Here is a 21,428-nt window from a genome sequence, read left to right as displayed (position 1 = left end):
AACCATTTATGACTATTATTGGAGCTGGTACTGTAGGTAGATGAATTAAATTGTTGCTCGGTCTAGCCAGAATAAACACTACTAGGTTTGCTGCCCATAGTGCACGGGAAGCAAATGTCAGCAAGGTAAGCAAGTCGGTACCGATTGACAGTTTTTGGATTCCACGCTACAAATTCACGTTGATTTTGTGTCACAAGATGTTCATTTTTGCTTAAAACTCTTATGTCTTAAAAGTCGCTGCTGATATAGTAGAATTAAAAATTAAACGAGCCTTACTTGTGTGATGTGAAATTTGATGACGATTCTACCTGTTCAGCAGCACCACTTTGGCTTCAAGGTTAACATGCCCTCTTCATTTGCACCCGCCATTCAGTTTAGTTTATGTGCTGGATTAGTGCACCAAAGGACTTGAAGTGTACTTCAAAGTGACTAGTGCCCCTTCTCGTGTTAACCATGAAGTGCCGCTGCTCATCTGGTAGAATTGTCATGAAACTTCAACTTTCATGTAATGATCGTTCAATTAATTAATTCAAATACATTCTCCTCTGAATACAATAACCTGTAATTATTGATCATTTACCACAGACCCCATTTTTACATTATGGACATTTTTTAGCAAACTCAGAAAAAAAAATGAGAATTTTAAATTTTACTTGATAAGTAAAGTTTAGTATCATATGAAACCTTAAGGAGTATATTTTTTGAGTTTGGGATAAATTTTACATAAATGACTAATTGCCATTGCTAATTTGCATATGCAAATTAGCATAATTTAAAGTAGCAAAATAAGGATTGACATTGCATATTTTACATTCTCTGAAAAATACAATATTTAATTTAATACAAAATAAATTTGATATGTTATTTAAACCAGGGCAATTGAAATAAAATTTAGTAAGTTAAATTTTTGTAAAAACATATATTTCACGGCCCATTGATTTCATAATGTCTACATTGGATTGGATTTATTCTGTGTAAACACCAAGGATAGCCCACGAAAGTCTAGAAGAAGACTTATTTCCAGTGGGATCCTTCTGGTGGTGATTGGACAGTACACCAGGAGAAAATCCCCTACTCTTTTCCGAAGAGTGTACTGCGTTTTTTAACGTGCACATGGGCCATAGATGCACACGGAACCAACAGTTTAAACGTCTCATCCGAAAAACGGTGCGCTATTGCAACTTGTATTTCAGCCCTCTAGCTGAAACACAAGGAGAGGCAGCGATGGGAATTAAACCGAGGACCTAGAGATCTCTACGGTTCAGCGCACACAGAGTGGCTACCACCAGATAAGCCGACTGAGCTAAGCTGCTCTCTCATGTTTCTCGATGTCACGCTGTGATGTAAAAAGTGAATGTTTTTAGGTTATTTCAAATACCACTAGATGAAATTTTAAAATGTATGGCTAAGATCTGAAGAACATTAATACCTACTAAGAAATCATGTTCATTTTACTTAAGAACTTTAATTAACAGGGGAAAAAATACTTCTGTTTCGTCACGCTGTTTATGCGTCACAGCGTAACAACAACATTTAAAAAATTATTATTAAGATATTGAGGCCGTCCCCCATTTTTTTTTTCAAATTAAACGTATATTGCTGTTTACCAGGAAAAATAATTTTTTGTAAACCTTTTTTACTTTATGGACTATTGATCTAGCAAAAATCTAAGTTTTTCTATGTCACACTGTGACAAAAAGTGACTTTTTTCTGTTTATTTAAATACTAATGACTGAAATTTTAAAATCCTCTGCTAAATTGTGAAGGACATTCACACCAAATTTAAAATCATGTTCATTTTAATGAAAAACTTCAATAAACCAAGAGAAAAATGCTTATAAGTTTGTCATGTCACGGTGTGACATTTAGCCTCTATAAAGGTATTTTTCTATGCTATTCTTTCAATTGTGTGATAAATAAACATTATTGGTTTTGGATCATGAAGTATCATGCATTTAAATAATAGTGTAGAGTGTTTTAAGACAATCCATTTAATTACTTTACATTATCAGACGATTTCCATTCACATCAATAACGTCTGGATCTGATTGACTTGATACATGTGGCTTCTTATGTAAAGGGTTTAAATTGTTTCCGAATATTTATTCAGAAAATATTTATTTTACCATATTACTCATGTTTGAGCAATTTTCTGTTTAATTTTATTCATAAATGCTATAAACTGGTAATTTTAACATGTCACGCAGTGACGGTCACGCCGTGACGCTAACCTCTAGTGCTTTTTTGGCATATTATTCAAAACATCCTGAATGGAAAATAACTTTCATCCTGTTTAAGGTATATAATTAAGATGTTTAAATAACTAACATAGAGTAAATAATGTAGTGTACTTTCACAGGAATTTTCATTTTAATTTTAACTACTATTTTTGAAAAACTACTTTTAGTTTAGAAATTTTTGCTAAAATGTCACGATGTGACGCTGAAAAATGCCCTTATCTAGCCAAAGTTCTTGACATGTACTAAAGTCAATATTGCAAGGTTATCTGAGTAAATTTAATTTATTAAAATGATTGAGTAATGAATATCATTTTTTGAAATTTTGTCTCTATCGTATATTTAATTTAATAGGTAATCATTAATAAAAAAAAGAAAAAAAAAATTAAAACGAATCATTTAATTATGTTAACATCTATTAATTAAATGTTTTCTAAATGTTTACTGTAAATCGATGTTTAAATTCTTGATATTTTCCCTATTTGTCCTGCATATTTAATTTAACATGGCATGCCAGTGGATAGGCTACATAAATTATTCGTTATACAAATCTTTTTAGATGAAACTGCTCAATACCTACTCCCATGGAACAATTAAATTAATTCACATTTTATGACTGTAAAAACTTACTTATATTGCATGTTTGTCCAACAAAACCAAGCGTACATTGACAGTTTTCGAATCCATAATCTGAGATGAAACAGACTCCGCCGTTTAAGCAGCTAATATCACACGTTTCTTCAAATATAAATTAAATATAAACTATTTAAATATAGTGTTCGTATTAATAGAATATCATCTGTCATCACAAATAATACTAATTGTATAAAAACAATTTTTTAAATTACAATTTTGTCCTCATCAAGAGTAGAGCTCAAGATCCTTCAATTACCATTCCTCGTATTTATATTATTACCGGCATAATAGAGGGTGGTCACCGGTAGTAGGTACATGTAGTATTGTTTTGACAAAATGTGCATTAGGAGGTGTAAAAATAAATTAGGGCATCTCTAGATGGCCGGAAATTACACTCTCACACTTAATTTGAATATATTTTTCCCTTAAAAAATGAAGGAGGGGGGGGGGCTTGAATCCATTTCTGCTCAAAACATTCTTTATCCAAAATAGTCATAATCACGAACAATGAAAACCAGATAATCCCGACATGAAAAACCAGATCACATTCTAAAAAAAAATGTATGGACCCTCGCCTCAGTACCGGTAGTTACAAAGTCATACTGTTCTATTTTCTCTATGGTCATACATCAGGAGCCGACTCGATGGAGTTTAATGTAATACCCAGGAAAGGGCACAGATCTGTTTTGAAAGGTGGAGGGGGAGGGCATTTTGTAAGTCGACACCCACCTCAGCCCCACCATGGTTTATAGCTGAGGTGAGGAAATTTGAGGAAATTTCCTCTAGATGGCCAGAAATGACACTTTTAGTAACATTCATCATCATCACATCACCATTATAGTCAAAATGAAACGCCAACAAATTTCTCATGATCTTTTATCAGGGATCTACTTAATATCCAGGACCTGTCTCTTATACACATCTAGATGTGTATAAGAGACAGTTTTTAGGGCTTTTTAGTTTTATTCTTTTAAGTTATTTAAACACATAATAGTCCCAAACTCAAGAAAGACAAATTTAAGATAGATCATTTTAACCTAAAAGAAGGGCCTCAATGTGTATAGATGGTGAAAGAATATGTTTGTAATAAGTAAAACCATGATGAAAATGCTTATATTTAGTTTCAAACACACGTGTGTGGCCTATATTATAAATAAGAAAGTCCTATGTCGTATTGTTTTCTATATGGGGAGTGGGGTGGGGTGGGGTGAGTATGGTAACTTACTAACCGGGAAATGAGGATTGTATGTTGTTGTTGTTATTATTATTATTATTATTATTATTATTATTATTATTATTATTATTATTATTATTATTATCATTATCATTATCATTATCATCATTATCATTATTATTATTATTATTATTATTATTATTATTATTATTATTGTTATTATTATTCTTATTATTATTATGTTGTAATGATGTTGTTTGTACTGTTCTTTAATTTTATTAAAGAGGGCCCCTGAATATCAGTTAACCTACTGGGCTAAATTAGAAGGGTTACCCTCTTTAAAGATGGTTGAAATAAAAAATAAAAAAAATAAAAAAATAAATACCCACTCTGACCCAAGACCCCTGTTACGCGCCTGGTGTTAGCGTCAATGTGTGCCCTTGTGCGGACAGGGGATGTGCCCCCTCTGAAGCTGGAAACCTTGTTTTTGCAAAATAAATTGATGCAATTTGCTATTATAGGCCTAATCAATAAATTTCTCATCAACCGATATAACCTTAAACATTCTTGGAATTGACATAACATTACTGATGTCGTACACACCCTTCAGTGTGAAATGTGGCTCTCTTTGCAAGCAAATATAACATCTAAGGAATGAAGAGCTTAGATTGGTACCAGATAAAATAATTTTGTTATCAGCGTTAATACATTATGCTAATTTTCATCTTTGTAAGCGCATAAGAGAGTGCAAATTATTTCTGTAACAGTCTTTTGAAGTGTGTAAAGCTCCATTTTATCCCATACATAATCAAAATATTGGGGGGATGATACGATGGACCACCCCCCTACCTTGTCAAATATTGGGGGGATATATCGACAGGTTGCATCGGACCTAGGATGGTAACGTTTGGTAAATATATAAGGTGACAACAGGGATTATAACATTGTTTATGGCTGTGAAGTGTAAGAAGCTGAACCTGTATAATACCATTTCGCACACATGCTCCATCGGTGATCTTGACGTCATCTAAAGCAATATCTCCTGTATAACTACTTCCTGCAATTCCTTCAAACACTATCTGGTAGGCACTACTTGTTTCCACAAAAATTTGTCCACGTCGCCAAACATTGCCTTGCTCGTTTCTTATTGACCACACAGGTGTACCAAGAGTATCTGCTGTATTGACTATGTACACACTCAATGTGTTCACAGTGGCCCCGTACATGTGGTAGAACCACTGGACGCATGTGCCGTTTGTTGGAGGATATGTCATTGTCCAAAGGCGAGCGATGTCGTTGAGGTTTCTCGGACTTGAAGTTTCAATGTATATGTAGAAACCTGTAATCAAATGAAATAAACATTTCGATTTCATGGAATTTTCTTTTACATCTATTTATAATTGTGTTAACTTGTTTTATTTTATATGCAGTTTCTGCAATATTTTCATTGATAATTTTACAATTTTATTTTAGATTTTATGAATGAAAAATGTCAATGTTGTATTACCTTGTAATGTTCCATATGTGTGGTCATACTCAGGGCCAGTACGATATGAGGGTGTTGATCCAGATGTTCTTATCCAATCAAAATCATCCGATTCATCTTGTACAAAGTAACAAAGGTATGGATCTTCGAAATCACATTGGGCTTGATCTAAAGAAATACACAATACAACTATAATTCTTCTATACTTTCCTCTACCAGCAATATTTGATAATGAGTTCCCTATTCCTACCAAAGATCAGCTGAATTTGGTATGAACATTTTGGATAATACAAAATAATCATCTAGTTTCTAAATCTACTAGCATGAAGTTAAACAGCTATCAACTGCATATTCACATGTTAATAGTAACTACCAAAACATCTTATGGTTGTAGTTTTAAATATAATATTACATTATTAGCTTCTTCAAAACTGATTTACTGCATTTGACAGATTCTCATTCAAACTAAAGACGAATTTCTAATACCTGAAAGATTTACAACTTCAAATGATTTTAGTTAATAAATTAATACGTTTTTCTTTGAATACAATAATGTTAATGTGTTATAATTTCTATTTGACCCCAATTTTACAGTACCTAGCCAAAGTTGTTAAAATTTATTAAGGAACTTAATAAACTGTGTCATTAAATAATACTAGAATATCTGCTTAAATTTAAAATAATTATTAAATAATAGTCTCTTTTTTTTAAATGTTGTCCTTATCTTATTTTCTTTGTCTTAATATCATTAATAACATGAGGACAAAATATGCAAACTTAAACTCATGACTGATGTTTACATCTATCATAACGTTTGCTGAGTGTTTTTGCTGTTAACTATTTTTTTTTGTAAATGTTTAGTAATCTTCCTATAAAGCTGCATTCACATCGGATCTGAACAGAAATTCGGGCCGTGTTTGCGAAGGGCTGTGCTGCAGCGTCCCTGTTTCATACACACTGATTCGTTTATTGATCGCATCGGTAGAGATGTCCCGATCCGAAAATTCGGATTTGGTGTGAATCATGTTAATGCACCTTTAGTCCTGCTTTATTCATATGGCATGATAGAGGATACTTAACAGGTGGTAAACCTATGCGTTTTCACGGAATTTTTGTCATGATTACTGTTGGTGCACTCCAACACTAAACGTAAAGAGAGCCAATAAAATACACTAAAACATACATAATCATGTTGCTGTCTAACTGAATCAAATAAAATGCATACTCTCTAATCTTTTTACATGGTAATCATGTTGTATGAAATGTTAACAATATTCTTCACTCTAGGATAACTATTATATTTAGCTGAATGTGTAATCCACATTTAAGCCTTAACTGTAAAAGCTCACCTATATTGCATGTTGGACCAATAAAACCAGTCATACACTGACAGTTCTCGATACCGTAATCCAAAATGACACAAACTCCACCGTTCATGCAGTCAATATCGCAAGTATCTTCAAATATAAATTAAACATAGATTAATTAAATACTTTGTTCGTATATGGAGAATAACATCACTCATCAAAAGAGATCCTGCGATCGGATTCTAACTTCCAATCAATATTATATATAAATTCTCGAATAAGAACATGAAAATTTCATATTCTATTTTACATGAAAAAAAAAAATCTGTCGTTGTACGAACCTGCAAGGCTATTAAAATCTAGGAAACATGAATTATTTAATTCAGATCCACTATGGGCAGTTTTTAATATCACTACAATCTTGCAACAATAATACGAACATACTACTACCTAAAGAAGCCTATCTTTATGTAAACAAGCCAATCTTATAGCGTCTTTAAAGCAACCAAAGAATTAAAGTTATTTCTCTAGTTATGTAATTGATTATTTAATTTCCTGGTTATCACACTGATAAATGGCACTAACCTACAATTATCTCAGAACTGTTTATTTTCAATATACATTTTAGCCATAATACCTACTTTACTCTGATTGGATATTTTTCTCATTTAAATAAATGTATATTAATTAGGATTTCTGGTAACTTGCTCAAAAGTTGCTACCGCTCGTCGCCAGTGTTGTTATGTATTTTCCACGAAATGTACAAAGACATATGCACGCCTATTAGGTTCTTTTACAACTTTATTGAACCCTGAAACTCAACACAGTAATACAGTGTAATATAACGATGTGCTTGCCATGGAACCTAAATAGCAAAAGACCGACAACAACCGTGACACAGCACGTCTGCCAATACGCCCGTTGTTTACACACACGCGTAACGACTATAACCATAACAGCAATAACAACTCTGTAGTGCAGTACAATATTGAATTTTGATAAGAGATGTTAAGAATATAATGTTTAGTCAGGACTGACCCCCTCCCCCTTTTATTAGGTACCGTCAGGGGCGGCGCAAGGATTTTCCAAACGTGTGATAGATGTGTATAAGAGACAGATATATATATATATATATATATATATATATACATATATGTATTTTTTCCCCGACGAAATCTCCATGCCTCACAAAGGCGCCACCCATGTGTACCGTAGAAATTGATAATAATATGTAACATGATTTTTTATTAAGCTTTTTAATTGCATACAGATGAGCTTAATTTATTTTAAGCTTACCGTAATTGTATAAAACGAATAATAATTATATTTTATCATGTGCATATTAAAAGAAAAGAGTAGAAATATAAGTGTGGTTAACCGGTCCTACTAAAGGGAAAAAAGGCAGATGGAAAATGGTGGAGGGGTGGGGCAAAGGGGATAATAACCTTTTTATTGTAGTGAATTGTAAGATGAAGGTGTATTTTACCATTTCTCAAACATGCTCCATCGATGATCCTGACGTCATCTAAAGCAATATCACCTGTATCACTCCTTCCTACAATTCCTTCAAACACTATCTGGAAGGCACTCTTTGTTTCAACCGAGATTTTTCCAAGTCGCCAAAGGTTTTCTTGGTTGTTTCTATTTGTCCACGCAGGTACACCAACAGTACCTGTTGTATTGACTATGTATACATTCAATGTGTTCACTGTGGCTCCGTACATGTGGTAGAACCACTTGACGCATGTGCCGTCTGTTGCAGGATATGACGATGTCCAAAGACGAGCGGTTTCGTAGTTGTATCGTGGATATGAAGTTTCAATGTACACGTAGAAACCTGTAAGAAGGTTTAATAGAATTTTTTTTTTAGATCTAGGCCTATTTGATATTTATTTTATTTATTTTTGTTTGTAATTTTTGAAATATATTCATTAGGAATTTACAATTTCATTTAGGAAATATAAATTTATGTCAGCTTTTTATTACCTTGTAATGTTCCGTAAGTGTGGTCATTCTCAGGGCCAGTACCAAAAGTGGGTGTTGATCCAGATTTTCTTATCCAATCAAAATCATCAGTTTCATCTTGTACAAAATAACAAATGTATGGATCTTCGAAATCACATTGGGTTTGTGCTACAAATTATACAAAAAAAAACCAATAATAAGTAACTGCAGCTTTCAGAAGTTCAGTAACATTTATTCAAATCGATATTCACGTGAAAGTAAACAATTAATAGCTATAAATTACGATTTAGGAATCAGATTAGAAGTTAAAAAAATTGTCTCAAAATGATGAATAAACAAAAGATGAACAAAAGAGAATATAATAGATATAAAATAAATTTTTTTATATAAATATATAAATAAACAACATGCAAAAAAATGTATCTCATATCAGATTATGTTTATTATAAATGTTAACAAATGAACGGTATAGAACATGTGATTTAAATTATATCTGTATAATTTGAAAGATATTCTTTTTTTTAAAGTTTTTCTGAATAAATGTAAGTTATTGCAACTATTGACTTTATCTGTAATTTCATTCCATAATTTAGGACCATAGAATTTAACAAAAAATTGAGTCTTTGTAAGTCTTGCAAAAGGAATATCTAGTCTTCGTGTTTTTCTAAAATTATATGCATTAATTCTTTTACCTGTGCAAAAAATATTTGAAATCGAAATTGGTAATGAATGATTTTCATATTGGTACACAAGGGATAAGACCTGGATTTTATGAAGATCAAAAATATTTAAAACATTCAGTTTCTTAAATAAGGGTTTACTATGCTTTAATAGTAAAAAATCTTCTACGCTTCCTCTACCTGCAATTTTCGGCAATAAGTTTAATCCTATTTTTATCTTATACGACAGAATTCGGTATGAACTTTTCAAATGATTTTAAAAATTCATGTACTTTACAAATTCACTCGTATAAAGCTACGTTCACATCAAGCCCGAATGTGGTCCGGAGCCCGGACAAAAAATCGTGAGTTGCTACGCTTTTTGAACGCTGCGTTCACATCGCGCACGGAACAGGGTTGTTCGGGATAGGAAAATATGCGTTCGATTGGTTCGAACCAACCAAGCTTGTTGCTGATTGGTCCAAGAAAGAAAAAACGCATGATTTTAGGATGCAAATGGCTCTAAGATTCATCGTTCCAGATCTGGAGTCCGGATTGAAAACGAATGTTATGTACGTGAACGGTCCTATTCTTTACCACTGAACCCATATTCCATGATTTTTTCTCCGGACTCTGTACCGGAATGCTGGTTTGATGTGAACGTAGAACGTATTATAATTTTTGACTTTGCTGCTTTTAAGAGCTGAAATAAACTCTTCGGCATATTGTCATTCATAAGTTTATATACGAAATTAAAACACTGAAGATACATAAAGTGTCAACTTTTGAAATTTTATAAAAAAAATACGGAGCAGTGTTTGTGTGTGTGTGTGTGTGTGTGCGGCGCTGAACGCCAAACAATGACCTGAGAGGACAGAACGTTTTTTAACTATTAAAATTGTCTATATTTGGTTCTTGGTGGCGTCGTTTGAGTATGAAATAAACAAACAGAAAACATTGTCAAAAGAAAATTTGTGAATGCCAATGTCAATGTTAGATGCACGATTACCATCTGAATCGTTTATTATTTTGTACTAAGCTATTTTGGAAAGCATGTTTCTCAACTTCGTCATATTGGCACTTGTTACAACCGGTAATGTAGAAAACAACAACTAATGTAGTAACCGTTAATGTAGCACACTCCACAGCTAATGTAGTAAAACTCCCCGCTAATGTAGAAATACCAACTGCTTATGTAGTAAAAAGAAAATCAACCCCAGCTAATGTAGAACGCTCAACAGCTAATGTAGTAAAGAAAATTGCCTCACAGCTAATGTAACTACTATCGCCAGCTAATGTAAAATATTATAGTATAAAATCTTATATCAAAGTGGAACATAATTTAGGTTACTAGCTATAAACTATTACGTCTTTAAATTATTATCAGCAGTATTGCATTTCGTCTTCCGTTTTGTTGCCCGTTGTTTGCGATCTCACAGTATAATCCTCAATGAATATTGTTCTATAAATACATTATGAGATAAATTACCTGAGACGGGAATCGAACCTGTGACCTCTAGTTGTCAAGGTGAACGCCATAACCACTAAACTACCACCATTTTATCATATAATAAGGTATTTTATATGGTTATATTTTTTTTTTCATTTTGCTCCAACGAAGGATTATATACCAAGTGAAGGCCTTTCTTTCTGGCTGTTTACTTTATATATAATAAGATCAGGGGCCGATCTGAGTTGAAATTTACTGGGGTGGGGGGATGGGGGTTAGAAAGATAAAAAAAAAATCCAAAAAAGAAAGGGGGTGTGTCCTCCCCTGGGAAATATTTTATTCCTAGATGGCGGGAAATGAGCTTTCCAGACTTCTGAAGTGTCTTTTAATGACTTAAGTTCTTCAAAATTCAAGTTTTTATGCCCTCTTGAAATTTGAAAACGTTCAGATAAATTTTCTCATTCTTATTAGAGATAGGCATATCATGTCATATAGGTCTATACAAAAAAAAAAAATGAGTACAGTAATTGCATAAGTGTTCTTTTTTTCATGAATCGATGAACCCCAAAGAAAGAGTGTCGGGTGTCTTCCCCGGGAACATTTAATTCTTAGATAGCGGGAAATGAGCTTTCCCGACTTCTGATTTTCTCATTGTAACAAAACAAAAAAATTCAGCTCACGGTTCCTGATGAAAGTAAGTCTAGAATTTTTCTGACCCCCTGACCCCTCCAGATCCGCCAATGTAAGGTATATAAGACAGACTGACAGATCAACCGACTGATCCTACCAACATTATTATAATAAACTGCCTGCTAAACCAAGCAGTATAATGCAGGGCACTCACTGCGTCGTAAGACGAATCTAATTTCGCTCCTTGTGAGCGACGACGACGCCACACCATGCCGCCTGCTGATCGTCGGTGACAGTCTGAACGGATCGTTCTACAAGGAATCGCGTCGGCCGACGATGGTCGGGCGCAGTAAGTACCCGGCTTAACTTAAATTGGGAAAACAGATGTTAAATATAATGGGGACCTACCGACCGACCGCGACGAACCTAAGCCATTGTCGATCTTATGAACAATGCGATACCATTGTTATTAAGCTAGTATTAGCGGTTACCGAGAGGAGCACCCTATTATAAGCATAGATGGCATTTTTTATAGTGCCCTCACAGGTTTACACTCCAATTTGAAATGTACAGACAACATAATTTTAGTTCCTCCCATGCATTTCAGCCAATGGTATTGTAATATTGTATCTACATTAGCTGGCGATAGTAGTTACATTAGCTGTGAGACAACATTAGCTGTTGAGCATTCTACATTAGCTGGGGTAGACTTTCGTTTTACTACATAAGCTGTTGGTGTTTCTACATTAGCGGGGAGTTTTACTACATAAGCTGTGGAGTGTGCTACATTAACGGTTGTTACTACATTACCTGTTGTTTTCTACATTAGCGGTTGTAACAGCACTGTTAAGTCAGTGACGGCAAGACCAGAATCACTATGTGTGAGACTATTCGTCATTATTTTTTCGACATGATGGAGAATTTACTTTCAAAGTAGTCTTTATTGATTTATGCCTGTTTGTATCAGATGATACAAATGACCATTAGCCTTTTCATGTAAATTGTGTTGTTAGTTTTGTTAGTCAATGTTGTGAGTGCTTTCGACATTTTAGGAATTTCATCTGTTGTATTAATACAGTTTTGGTGATGACAACATAAAATTTGTATCTGTTGCATTCAACGTCCAGCTGTTCTTTTTTAGACTGTTTGGTTAAGCCACGCACATTAAAAGTCGCTAAAGAAAGAACCATTTTTGTTTGAGAAATGTGTTGCAAACAACAGATTAGTGGGATATTGATAATAGACAAAACGTGTACTTTGCAGTATTGTATGCTTATAGAATATATTTCTTCAGAAAATCTACTATTTTCCTTTTACACTTTTAATTTTTTTTATTGATTTATTTTTTACTTATGATAATTTAGGTTGCGGTGGCAATTTCAGTAGTGCTGAGTTTCAAAATTATTATGTCGACTATAGGAAGACGAATAAGTAAACGTATACGTAATTAAAAAAAAAAACACAATTTGCCGTATACACCATTTTTGCGATATTTGAAATGAAAATTTCCGATAACCTGGCAACTACCACTCGCTCGGGGACTTCCGGAGTGTCACGAAATCATCAGTTTGTCAATCCAAAACAGTGATATTAAAATACGATACGGTATGCACATGGGTAGCTAATATGTAAATGAGGTGGTATATAACTTTGTGAAGCCAGACTATTCGTTCTCTGCTCCAGTGTTTATTGTCAAGTAAACGTACGCCTCCCTGCACAGTGTGTGCCTGCCGTTGTGTTGTAGGACCACGTGAGGCGAAGAATAGCATTTATGCGGTGGTGGATTCCGTGGTAGGCGCCTAATAGAAATTATCGGGGTATAATTTTGGGTTATTGTGTGTGTTTCACTTCATGCTGTTACCATTCCCTTTACCTCAATACCCGTTTCAGCAATAGCTCTGACGGGTTGAGGAACCTCGCTTTGTGCTGACATTAACTGACAATCAAACTCAATAACAAAAGAGAGAGCCGGAAAGATTTTAGTTTTCCAGCAAGTTGTCAATAAATCACATAGGCATACCCATGGTATAGTATAGTATAGCTGACCTCGCATAGGCAATAAATTACAAAAGCAATGATTATAATCCAATTAAAGAGTAATTACCATAGAAAGGCCTAATGTCCCAAAAGATGGTTGGAAATCAGGAAAATTTTTAAAGGGTGGAAACACCTCATGTGACACTGGAGCGTTGCATTCCTCTTAGCTAGCCGTCGTGTACGGTGAGTACGGCATAGGCGTAGATCCCGGGGGATGGGGGATATATCCCCCCAATATTTGACAAGGGGATGGTCCATTGTATCATCCCCCCCAATATTTTGACAATGTATGGGATAAAATGGAGCTTTACACACTTCAAAAGACTGTCACAGAAATAATTTGCACTGTCTTATGTGCTCACAAAGATGAAAATTAGCATAATGTATTAATGTTGATAACAAAAATTATTTTATCTGGTACCAATCTAAGCTCTTCTTTCCTTAGATGCTAGATGTGCTTGCAAAGAGAGCCACATTTCACACTGAAGGGTGTGTACGACATCAGTAATGTTATGTCAATTCCAAGAATGTTTAAGGTTATATCGGTTGATGAAGAATTTATTGATTAGGCCTATAGTAGCAAATTGCATCAATTTATTTTGCAAAAACAAGGTTTCCAGCTTCAGAGGGGGGGGGGCACATCCCCTGTCCGCACAAGGGCACACATTGGCGCTAACACCAGGTGCGTAACAGGCGTCTTGGGTCACAGTGGGCATCTATTTTCCCGGTTAGTAATTTACCATACCCACCCCACGCCACTCCCCATATAGAAAACAGTACGACATAGGGCTTATCTTATTTATAATATAGGCCACACACGTGTGTTTGAAACATTTTCATCATGGTTTTATTTATTAATATTACAAACATATTCTTTCACCATCAATACACGAGGCCCTTCTTTTAGGTTAAAACAATCTATCTTAAATTTGTCTTGAGTTTGGGACTATTAGGGCCTATGTGTTTAAATAATTTAAAAGAATAAACCTAAAAAAGCCCTAAAAACGCAAAATATTTTTGTGTTTTTAATTCTAATTTCGTCGGAATTGATGAAAACTCCCTAAAATGTGCAATTTATAGAGGAAATTGGCCTACCGTAACAAGAAATGCGCACAAAGAATTTTAGAATTTTAGGCACTTTCAGAGGATGCATTTGTCCCCCGGTGTTTTTAATTCTAATTTCGTTGGAATTGATCAAAATTCCCTAAAATGTGCAATTTTTAGAGGAAATTGGCCCATGTTAACAAGAAATGCGGTTTTAGGCACTTTCAGGGGATGAAAAGGGCATTTATAAAGGGGTGGGGAAGATTTTTCAAAAGATAGATATTTTCCCCTTGCCCCCCAGTGGTTACGCCATCGGGCAGCATAGATGAAAGGAGTTATGACAGTTTTTGAAGTGGAGTTGCAGGGTATTGGGAGTCTGGTCATTATATCTTCCTTTTTATCCTTGTCTTTATTTTCCTCTTCTCTTTTTCTTTTTCTTTTCTTTTCCCCTTCTTTCTCTTTCCCTCCCTCTCCCCTCTTTCTTTTCTCTTATTACCCAGCCCGGTACGACGGCTTGGTCAGCCCGGTAAAAAACCGTCAGGGGAGGGGAAGTTTTCCCCCTGCCCCCTGTTACGACACTGGCTAACACGCCAATCATCCCCCCCCCAATGAAAAATATTTTTCTAAGCCACTGGAGTACGGTACTTTGTAATAGGTTACGCCTAATTGTTCTCGTGTTAATACCAATCATTGGAATATTCCACTTGAATACTTGTATAATTATGCATATTTTGTTCTCGTATTTTTGTATGATTGGTTATTTTGATTTTAAGGCTGACTCCTTGGTACGGATCGCTCATCACTTGAAAGTAGGCCTAGCTGAGTGACACATGGTGTTGGCGACCCATTAGGCAAGGCAGAGCGGTGAAGAAACAGAAACAAACAGAACAGAGTTTGGCGTCTTTCGCGTAGTGGTCGAGGCGCACAGAGTACGGGGTCTTGTAGTGGGAAGTTTTTCGATTTTATTTATATTTCTTTGTCTATCGCATTGTATTTATTCTCTATCGATTGATGTAATTTGTGGGTATAGGGTAATTTGTTGGAGAAACAATAGTTTGTTGACTTGATGAACCATGTCTGATTATCATGCTTTTGATAATTTATTGGAGAGACAATGGTTTGTTGACTTGATGAACTATGTCTGATTATCATACCTATTATTATAATATATTGTATATTGATGCTGAATATGCATGACATCGGTGGGATAGACATAATTAAAATTGTTTATGGAATTAAAATTGATTGAAATAGTGTTCTACATAGTCTCGGTGTGATATTAGCCTAAGGGTGGGCGATCTAGACACGTGACACAGAAGCCTAGCATTTCGCTCTACATACTTACCATCATGAATTAAATCAACGATTAACCTAAATTACGAGTACAAATATTTTAAAATGGCAAAAACACGAAATGTTGCATTAAAAACAAAAGCTTAAAAGCTATTTCAATGTTTACATATACAGTAATTAAAGTAATTAGCAAGATCGTATCTGTTGTTTACTGCTGTTATAGCAAAGGTCTAGCAGCGCTATCCGCTGCGTGGTGCTCTATTCATAACCAGCCGGCTGCTGGTAGTTGCTAAATACAACGGGTTCAGCCGAGGGCGTGGCTACGTATGCTGACGTCATGCATAACTTCAGCTATGTTTTGTATTGACAAAGTGTGGGCCCTGTCTGTAATCGCACATCATAGGAAAATACAGTCCGTACAACTCCTTCATGGTACAACTAATGTAAGAAAAAGCAAGTTGTCCCTGTGTGTTTTTCTTTCTCTTACTTGAAGAGACAATGGGCCTAATAAATAAAATAAACTTTTACAACATGACTGCAGAAGTTCAGTTTTTTTGTTTTTGTTTTTAGTGTCCACTGCTTTGAAACAATATTGCCGGCTATATTCCAGCCAGAAAAAGAGAAAGGGAACCGAATGTTAATATAGGCTTTGTAATTTAAGTAAATATATTAACTTTCCAATGTCGTGTATTGTATTGTATAAATGTTATGTATTATGCGCCTATTCAGTGCAGATTCTTCAGTAGCCTAGGCGAGGATCTCGCAACAGATTCTGCATAGGCCTAACGTCACGTAATGAACATAGGCTTAGACGGACTGCTGCTGGTTGCTGGACGCACAGTCTAGGACTAGGCCCCAGACTACTGAAAAGAAGTCCTGGTCTGGCCTAGCCAAGGCTTAGTTAGAGGGAGCCTAGACCTACGTACGTCCATATACTAGGCCTACTTAGGCCAATCGTCTTAAAATGGACAGCACAGCAGCGTAATCGTAATTGAGAGAGGGCGTACTAGTTGTTAGTATGGCGGTTGTTCCACAATTTGCACGATCATAGATGTCAAAGTTCAAAAGTAACTGTAATTGCAAGGGCGTCCTACACTGCGTTATTACAGAATTTGCACGCAGAATTCGCGGAGAATGATATCTTGTTATTATAAGATCTTTGGTTTTAATTTAAGACCATAAATATATTGGTGGCGCTCCCAGGTTAGTGCAACATACATGTTAGCCTGGGTTTCAGGCCCTAATTTTGGGGTACTCGCTCTTTATTGCACTTAGTGCGCGCCATACCTAATTTATTTGGCGTCCCATACTCGATTTCTTTTTTTTCGAATTAGGGCCGCGGCCGGGGCAAACGATTCATGCGTACGATTTCCCACATCAAATTCGATGTGGGATATCGTATGCATGACTGATTTTATAAATCACGTGATTGCATATCATGCATATTAAGTAATCTTGGTAAATTTTCAAAATTGAAAGATGTGGGATGTCTCGACTAGGACAACTAACCAGCTCTCCTCTGCCTACCTACTTCAACTAGTCTAAGCTTAATTGTTTTTGCTATTGCCAAAATTAATCTTACTAGGGTCTATTCTAAATATTTTTAGTCATGCCTAAATATTCGATGCGAGTGACTCGGTTTCGTTGCTCCAAAATTTTGAACATTTGATTGGTTGAAATTGTTTATTTCGGTCCGCCCATTTATCCAAATACAAAATATAAGATTATGTCATTCTTTTGGCATCTTGGTGCCAGCATTCAGTGTCGCTTATTCCGTCTCTAAATTAACTATTCCGTCTCTAAATTAACTTTCTCCTTGGTGGCGCTGTCCAGAATGAGAAAAATAATGAAAAATAAGACTTGTGGCAAGTCTACATTATACATGTTTGAAACGAATAATAGTAACGTAATCTAGCTTCACTTCGGTATTCTATAGTTACTGGAATATAAAATGAATAAAACAATAAGTGTAACTTAAATAACATTTTCTTTTAATTTATATTATCATTACGTATTTTACACTATCCAGAAAGAGGAACACGAATATTCGTTAACAGCCCACACCACCAGTGGGTCTATGTTCTTTTCATTTTATCTCAATATTAGTGTACTTAATCTTTACTTTTAGTTTCTAAAATTGTAAGGCAACTAGTAAATATTTACAATATTATGATAACCTACCTTAAATACAAACATTGTATGTTAAATAATATTTAAGCATCCTATGCATATTTCTTATATATTTATTATTTTAACTGCTAATGATTTGTTCAAAATATGGCAATCAGTGAATCTATTCATCTGTGATATTGATTGATTGTAGATAATAATTGCAAGAATGAAATGTCTGTTAAAGTTGTATTAAGCTATACTATCCTAAGGTTTTCGTTTGGTTTGTTTTATTCGGTACTCAAAATTCACAAAGAATAATGAAAAAAAATATAGGAGGATAACCAATAAAGCTGAAAAAGAGCTTAAATCCAATGGGGTCCGATAAACAACCTATTATTGTTTAGTTACGGCCCATGCTGGGTGGTAAAGGATCTATCTATGGACTGAAAGGCATATGCATCACGGAATGACAGGTAGCATTAGACCTCGAAAGATAACGGGTAGGGTCGTAAAAAGGAAGTATCGTAACAGGCCCTGCCCAGGTGTCACAAGGCCGTGTGGTCAATTACCGGGTAGTGAAGGTTGTATGTGTTTAAAAAAAAGTAATTGGCGGCAAAAGAAATAACCTTTTTATTGTAGTAAATTGTAAGAATAACATGTACTTTACCGTTTCTCAAACATGTTCCATTGGTGATCCTGAAGTCATCTAAAGCAATATCGCCTGTAAAATTACTTCCTACAATTCCTTCAAACACTATCTCAAAGGTACTGCTTCTTTCAATTAAGATTTGTCCAAGTCGCCAAAAATTTCCTTGGTTGTTTCTTTTTGTCCACACAGGTGTACCAACAGTACCCCCTGTATTGACTATATACACGTTCAATGTGTTCACTGTGGCACCGTACATGTGGTAGAACCACTCCACGCATGTACCGTTCGTTGCAGGATATGATGGTGTCCAAATGCGAGCGGTGTCGTTGAGGTTTTGAGGTGAAGCTTCTATGTATATGTAGAAACCTGTAAGCAAATGATGAAATAAATGTATCGATTTCAGAGAAATTGTTTGTACATGAAGTTTAAATTCATTTTTTTTTGTAGTTTGGTTATAGTTTCTTGGAATTGAAGTTTCGATGTAAATATAGAAACCTGTAAAAAATCATAAAATAATTGTTTTTATTTTAAGGAGATTAATTTTAAATATGTTTGAAATGGTGCTGTTTTAATTATTCTGTGTTTATTTTCAGCAATATTTCCATTAAGAAAATAATAATAATAATAATTTTCATGTCAGCTTTTTAGTACCTTGAATTGTTCCGTATGTGTGGTCATACTCAGGACCAGTACCAGAAGAAGGTGTTGATCTAGATGATCGTATCCAATCAAAATCATCGGATTCATCTTGTACGAAGTAACAAATGTACGGATCTTCGAAATCACATTGGGTTGTCTCTAAAAATAATTAACATAACATAATAGTATTAATCAAATTTATTCAAAACCAATGTACAATAATTCGTAACATTTTATAAGAAAATGTTTTCCTATTGTTTCCTCTACCTGTATTTGGACAATGAATTCCTGTCATATACCTACCTTAGAACTGAGTATGATCTTGTTCAATAATAATAATAATAAAATAGAATCTCAAATCTCACTCGCATAAAGTCGAACCAACCGCCACAATAACATACTCTCAATATTTAAATAGTAAACAAATAAAATATTAAGTATTTTAGTTACATTTTGTTTTTTGGTTTTTGAAACTCCTGCATACATTAATGATTTAAAATTTCAAATGTAGGTTCTTTATTTCTATTCTACCATATCAGCAACAAAGCACCTTTAGGGTTACCAAGAGAGGTCGCAATAGTCGCAGTGAAGCACAAGGCTACTTGAACCCGTAATGCTCTTTTAAATTGTAGTCCCGGCCCCCCGGACCTGGGCCTAACGGGGGCTTAGCTGGGGATGTAATAAATGGTTACGTGCATGTGAAAGTTCCGGCCACATCCAGGCAATGCAGGGCATCGTTTTATGTTATCTTTATTTTATTCTATTTTATTTCAATTAGGCCTACATGAAACAGCGGAATCGCCTATTACAGGATGTCTTAACATAGATGGAAATAAGGTTCTGTACATTTTAAAATATGTTCTACACTCTAGATTTAATATTATATAAAGTTAAATAATATAAAATAAATAAACGTAAGCCACATTATGCACTGTAAAAACATACTTATATTGCATGTTGGTCCAACATAACCAGGAGTACATTGACAGCTTTCAATACCATAATCCGTGATGACACATACTCCGCCGTTCAAGCAGCTAATATCACAAGTTCCTTCAATTAGAAATTAATCATAAAATAATCAAATACAATGTCCGTATTAGTAACACATCACTGCTCATCACAAATAATATTAATTTTATAAAAATATATATTTTTAGAACAATATCCTTTTTATGCTCATCGAGAATTCTGCATAAACCTCTCAACTTGTAAGTATAACATCACCGGCATAATAGAGAGTATAATTAACAAAATAGCGATAACCCACCCATAAGATAAATGTTAAATAATAACAACTATGGCCAGTTGATGTGTGTTATTTTAAACCGCAATTCATTTCTTCAAAATCTAATGATTCATTCGTCAATTTGAATGCACATGGAGAACAATTGCAAACAAATATATAACGATAAGGTTACAGGTCGGATGCAGCAATGTAAGTTGTAATAGACCTATGAACGGAAGGCTAGATGGAAATATGACAGGTTGCATCGGACCTAGGATGGTAACGTTTCCGGGTAATATGTAAGGTGACAAAAGGGATATAATATTGTTTATGGCTGTGAAGTGTTAAAAGCTGATAACGTGTATAATACCAGTTCGCACACATGCTCCATCGGTGATCCTGATGTCATCTAAAGCAATATCTCCTGTATAACTTCTTCCTGCAATTCCTTCAAACACTATCTCGTAGGCACTACTTGTTTCCACAAAAATTTGTCCACGTCGCCAAACATTTCCTTGCTCGTTTTTTATTGACCACACAGGTGTACCAAGAGTATCTGCTGTATTGACTATGTACACACTCAATGTGTTCACAGTGGCCCCGTACATGTGGTAGAACCACTTGAAGCATGTGCCGTTTGTTGCAGGATATGGCAATGTCCAAAGGCGAGCGATGTCGTTGAGGTTTCTCGGACTTGAAGTTTCAATGTATATGTAGAAACCTGTAAGCAAATGAAATAAATGATTCGATTTCAGAGAAACATCTATTTATAATTGTGTTACCTTGTTTTATTTTCTATGCAGTTTCTGCAATATTTTCATTGATAATTTTACAATTTCATTTCAGATTTTATGAATGAAAAATGTCAACTTTGTATTACCT

At 34.7% G+C, this 21,428-nt stretch overlaps 1 protein-coding gene across 1 annotated transcript in view; it reads right to left on the bottom strand.

Moving 5' to 3' along the window:
- Positions 1-21,428, bottom strand: part of LOC117118135 (MAM and LDL-receptor class A domain-containing protein 1-like) — a gene marked incomplete at its 3' end in the record, with an annotated part of 115,392 nt that overhangs the window by 30,720 nt on the left and 63,244 nt on the right. Inside the window, 10 exon segments of the mRNA XM_033262642.1 lie at positions 2,868-2,975; positions 5,036-5,386; positions 5,555-5,701; positions 6,883-6,990; positions 8,327-8,677; positions 8,827-8,973; positions 18,698-19,045; positions 19,331-19,477; positions 20,264-20,371; positions 20,917-21,267. Coding sequence (XP_033118533.1) covers positions 2,868-2,975; positions 5,036-5,386; positions 5,555-5,701; positions 6,883-6,990; positions 8,327-8,677; positions 8,827-8,973; positions 18,698-19,045; positions 19,331-19,477; positions 20,264-20,371; positions 20,917-21,267 — 2,166 coding nt within the window.

Source organism: Anneissia japonica, unplaced genomic scaffold, assembly GCF_011630105.1.
Source record: "Anneissia japonica isolate Jap-2015-1 unplaced genomic scaffold, ASM1163010v1 scaffold11779_len1430905_cov172, whole genome shotgun sequence".
In the NCBI taxonomy this organism is placed as follows: domain Eukaryota; kingdom Metazoa; phylum Echinodermata; class Crinoidea; order Comatulida; family Comatulidae; genus Anneissia; species Anneissia japonica.
This window is presented reverse-complemented; position numbering and strand designations above follow the sequence as displayed.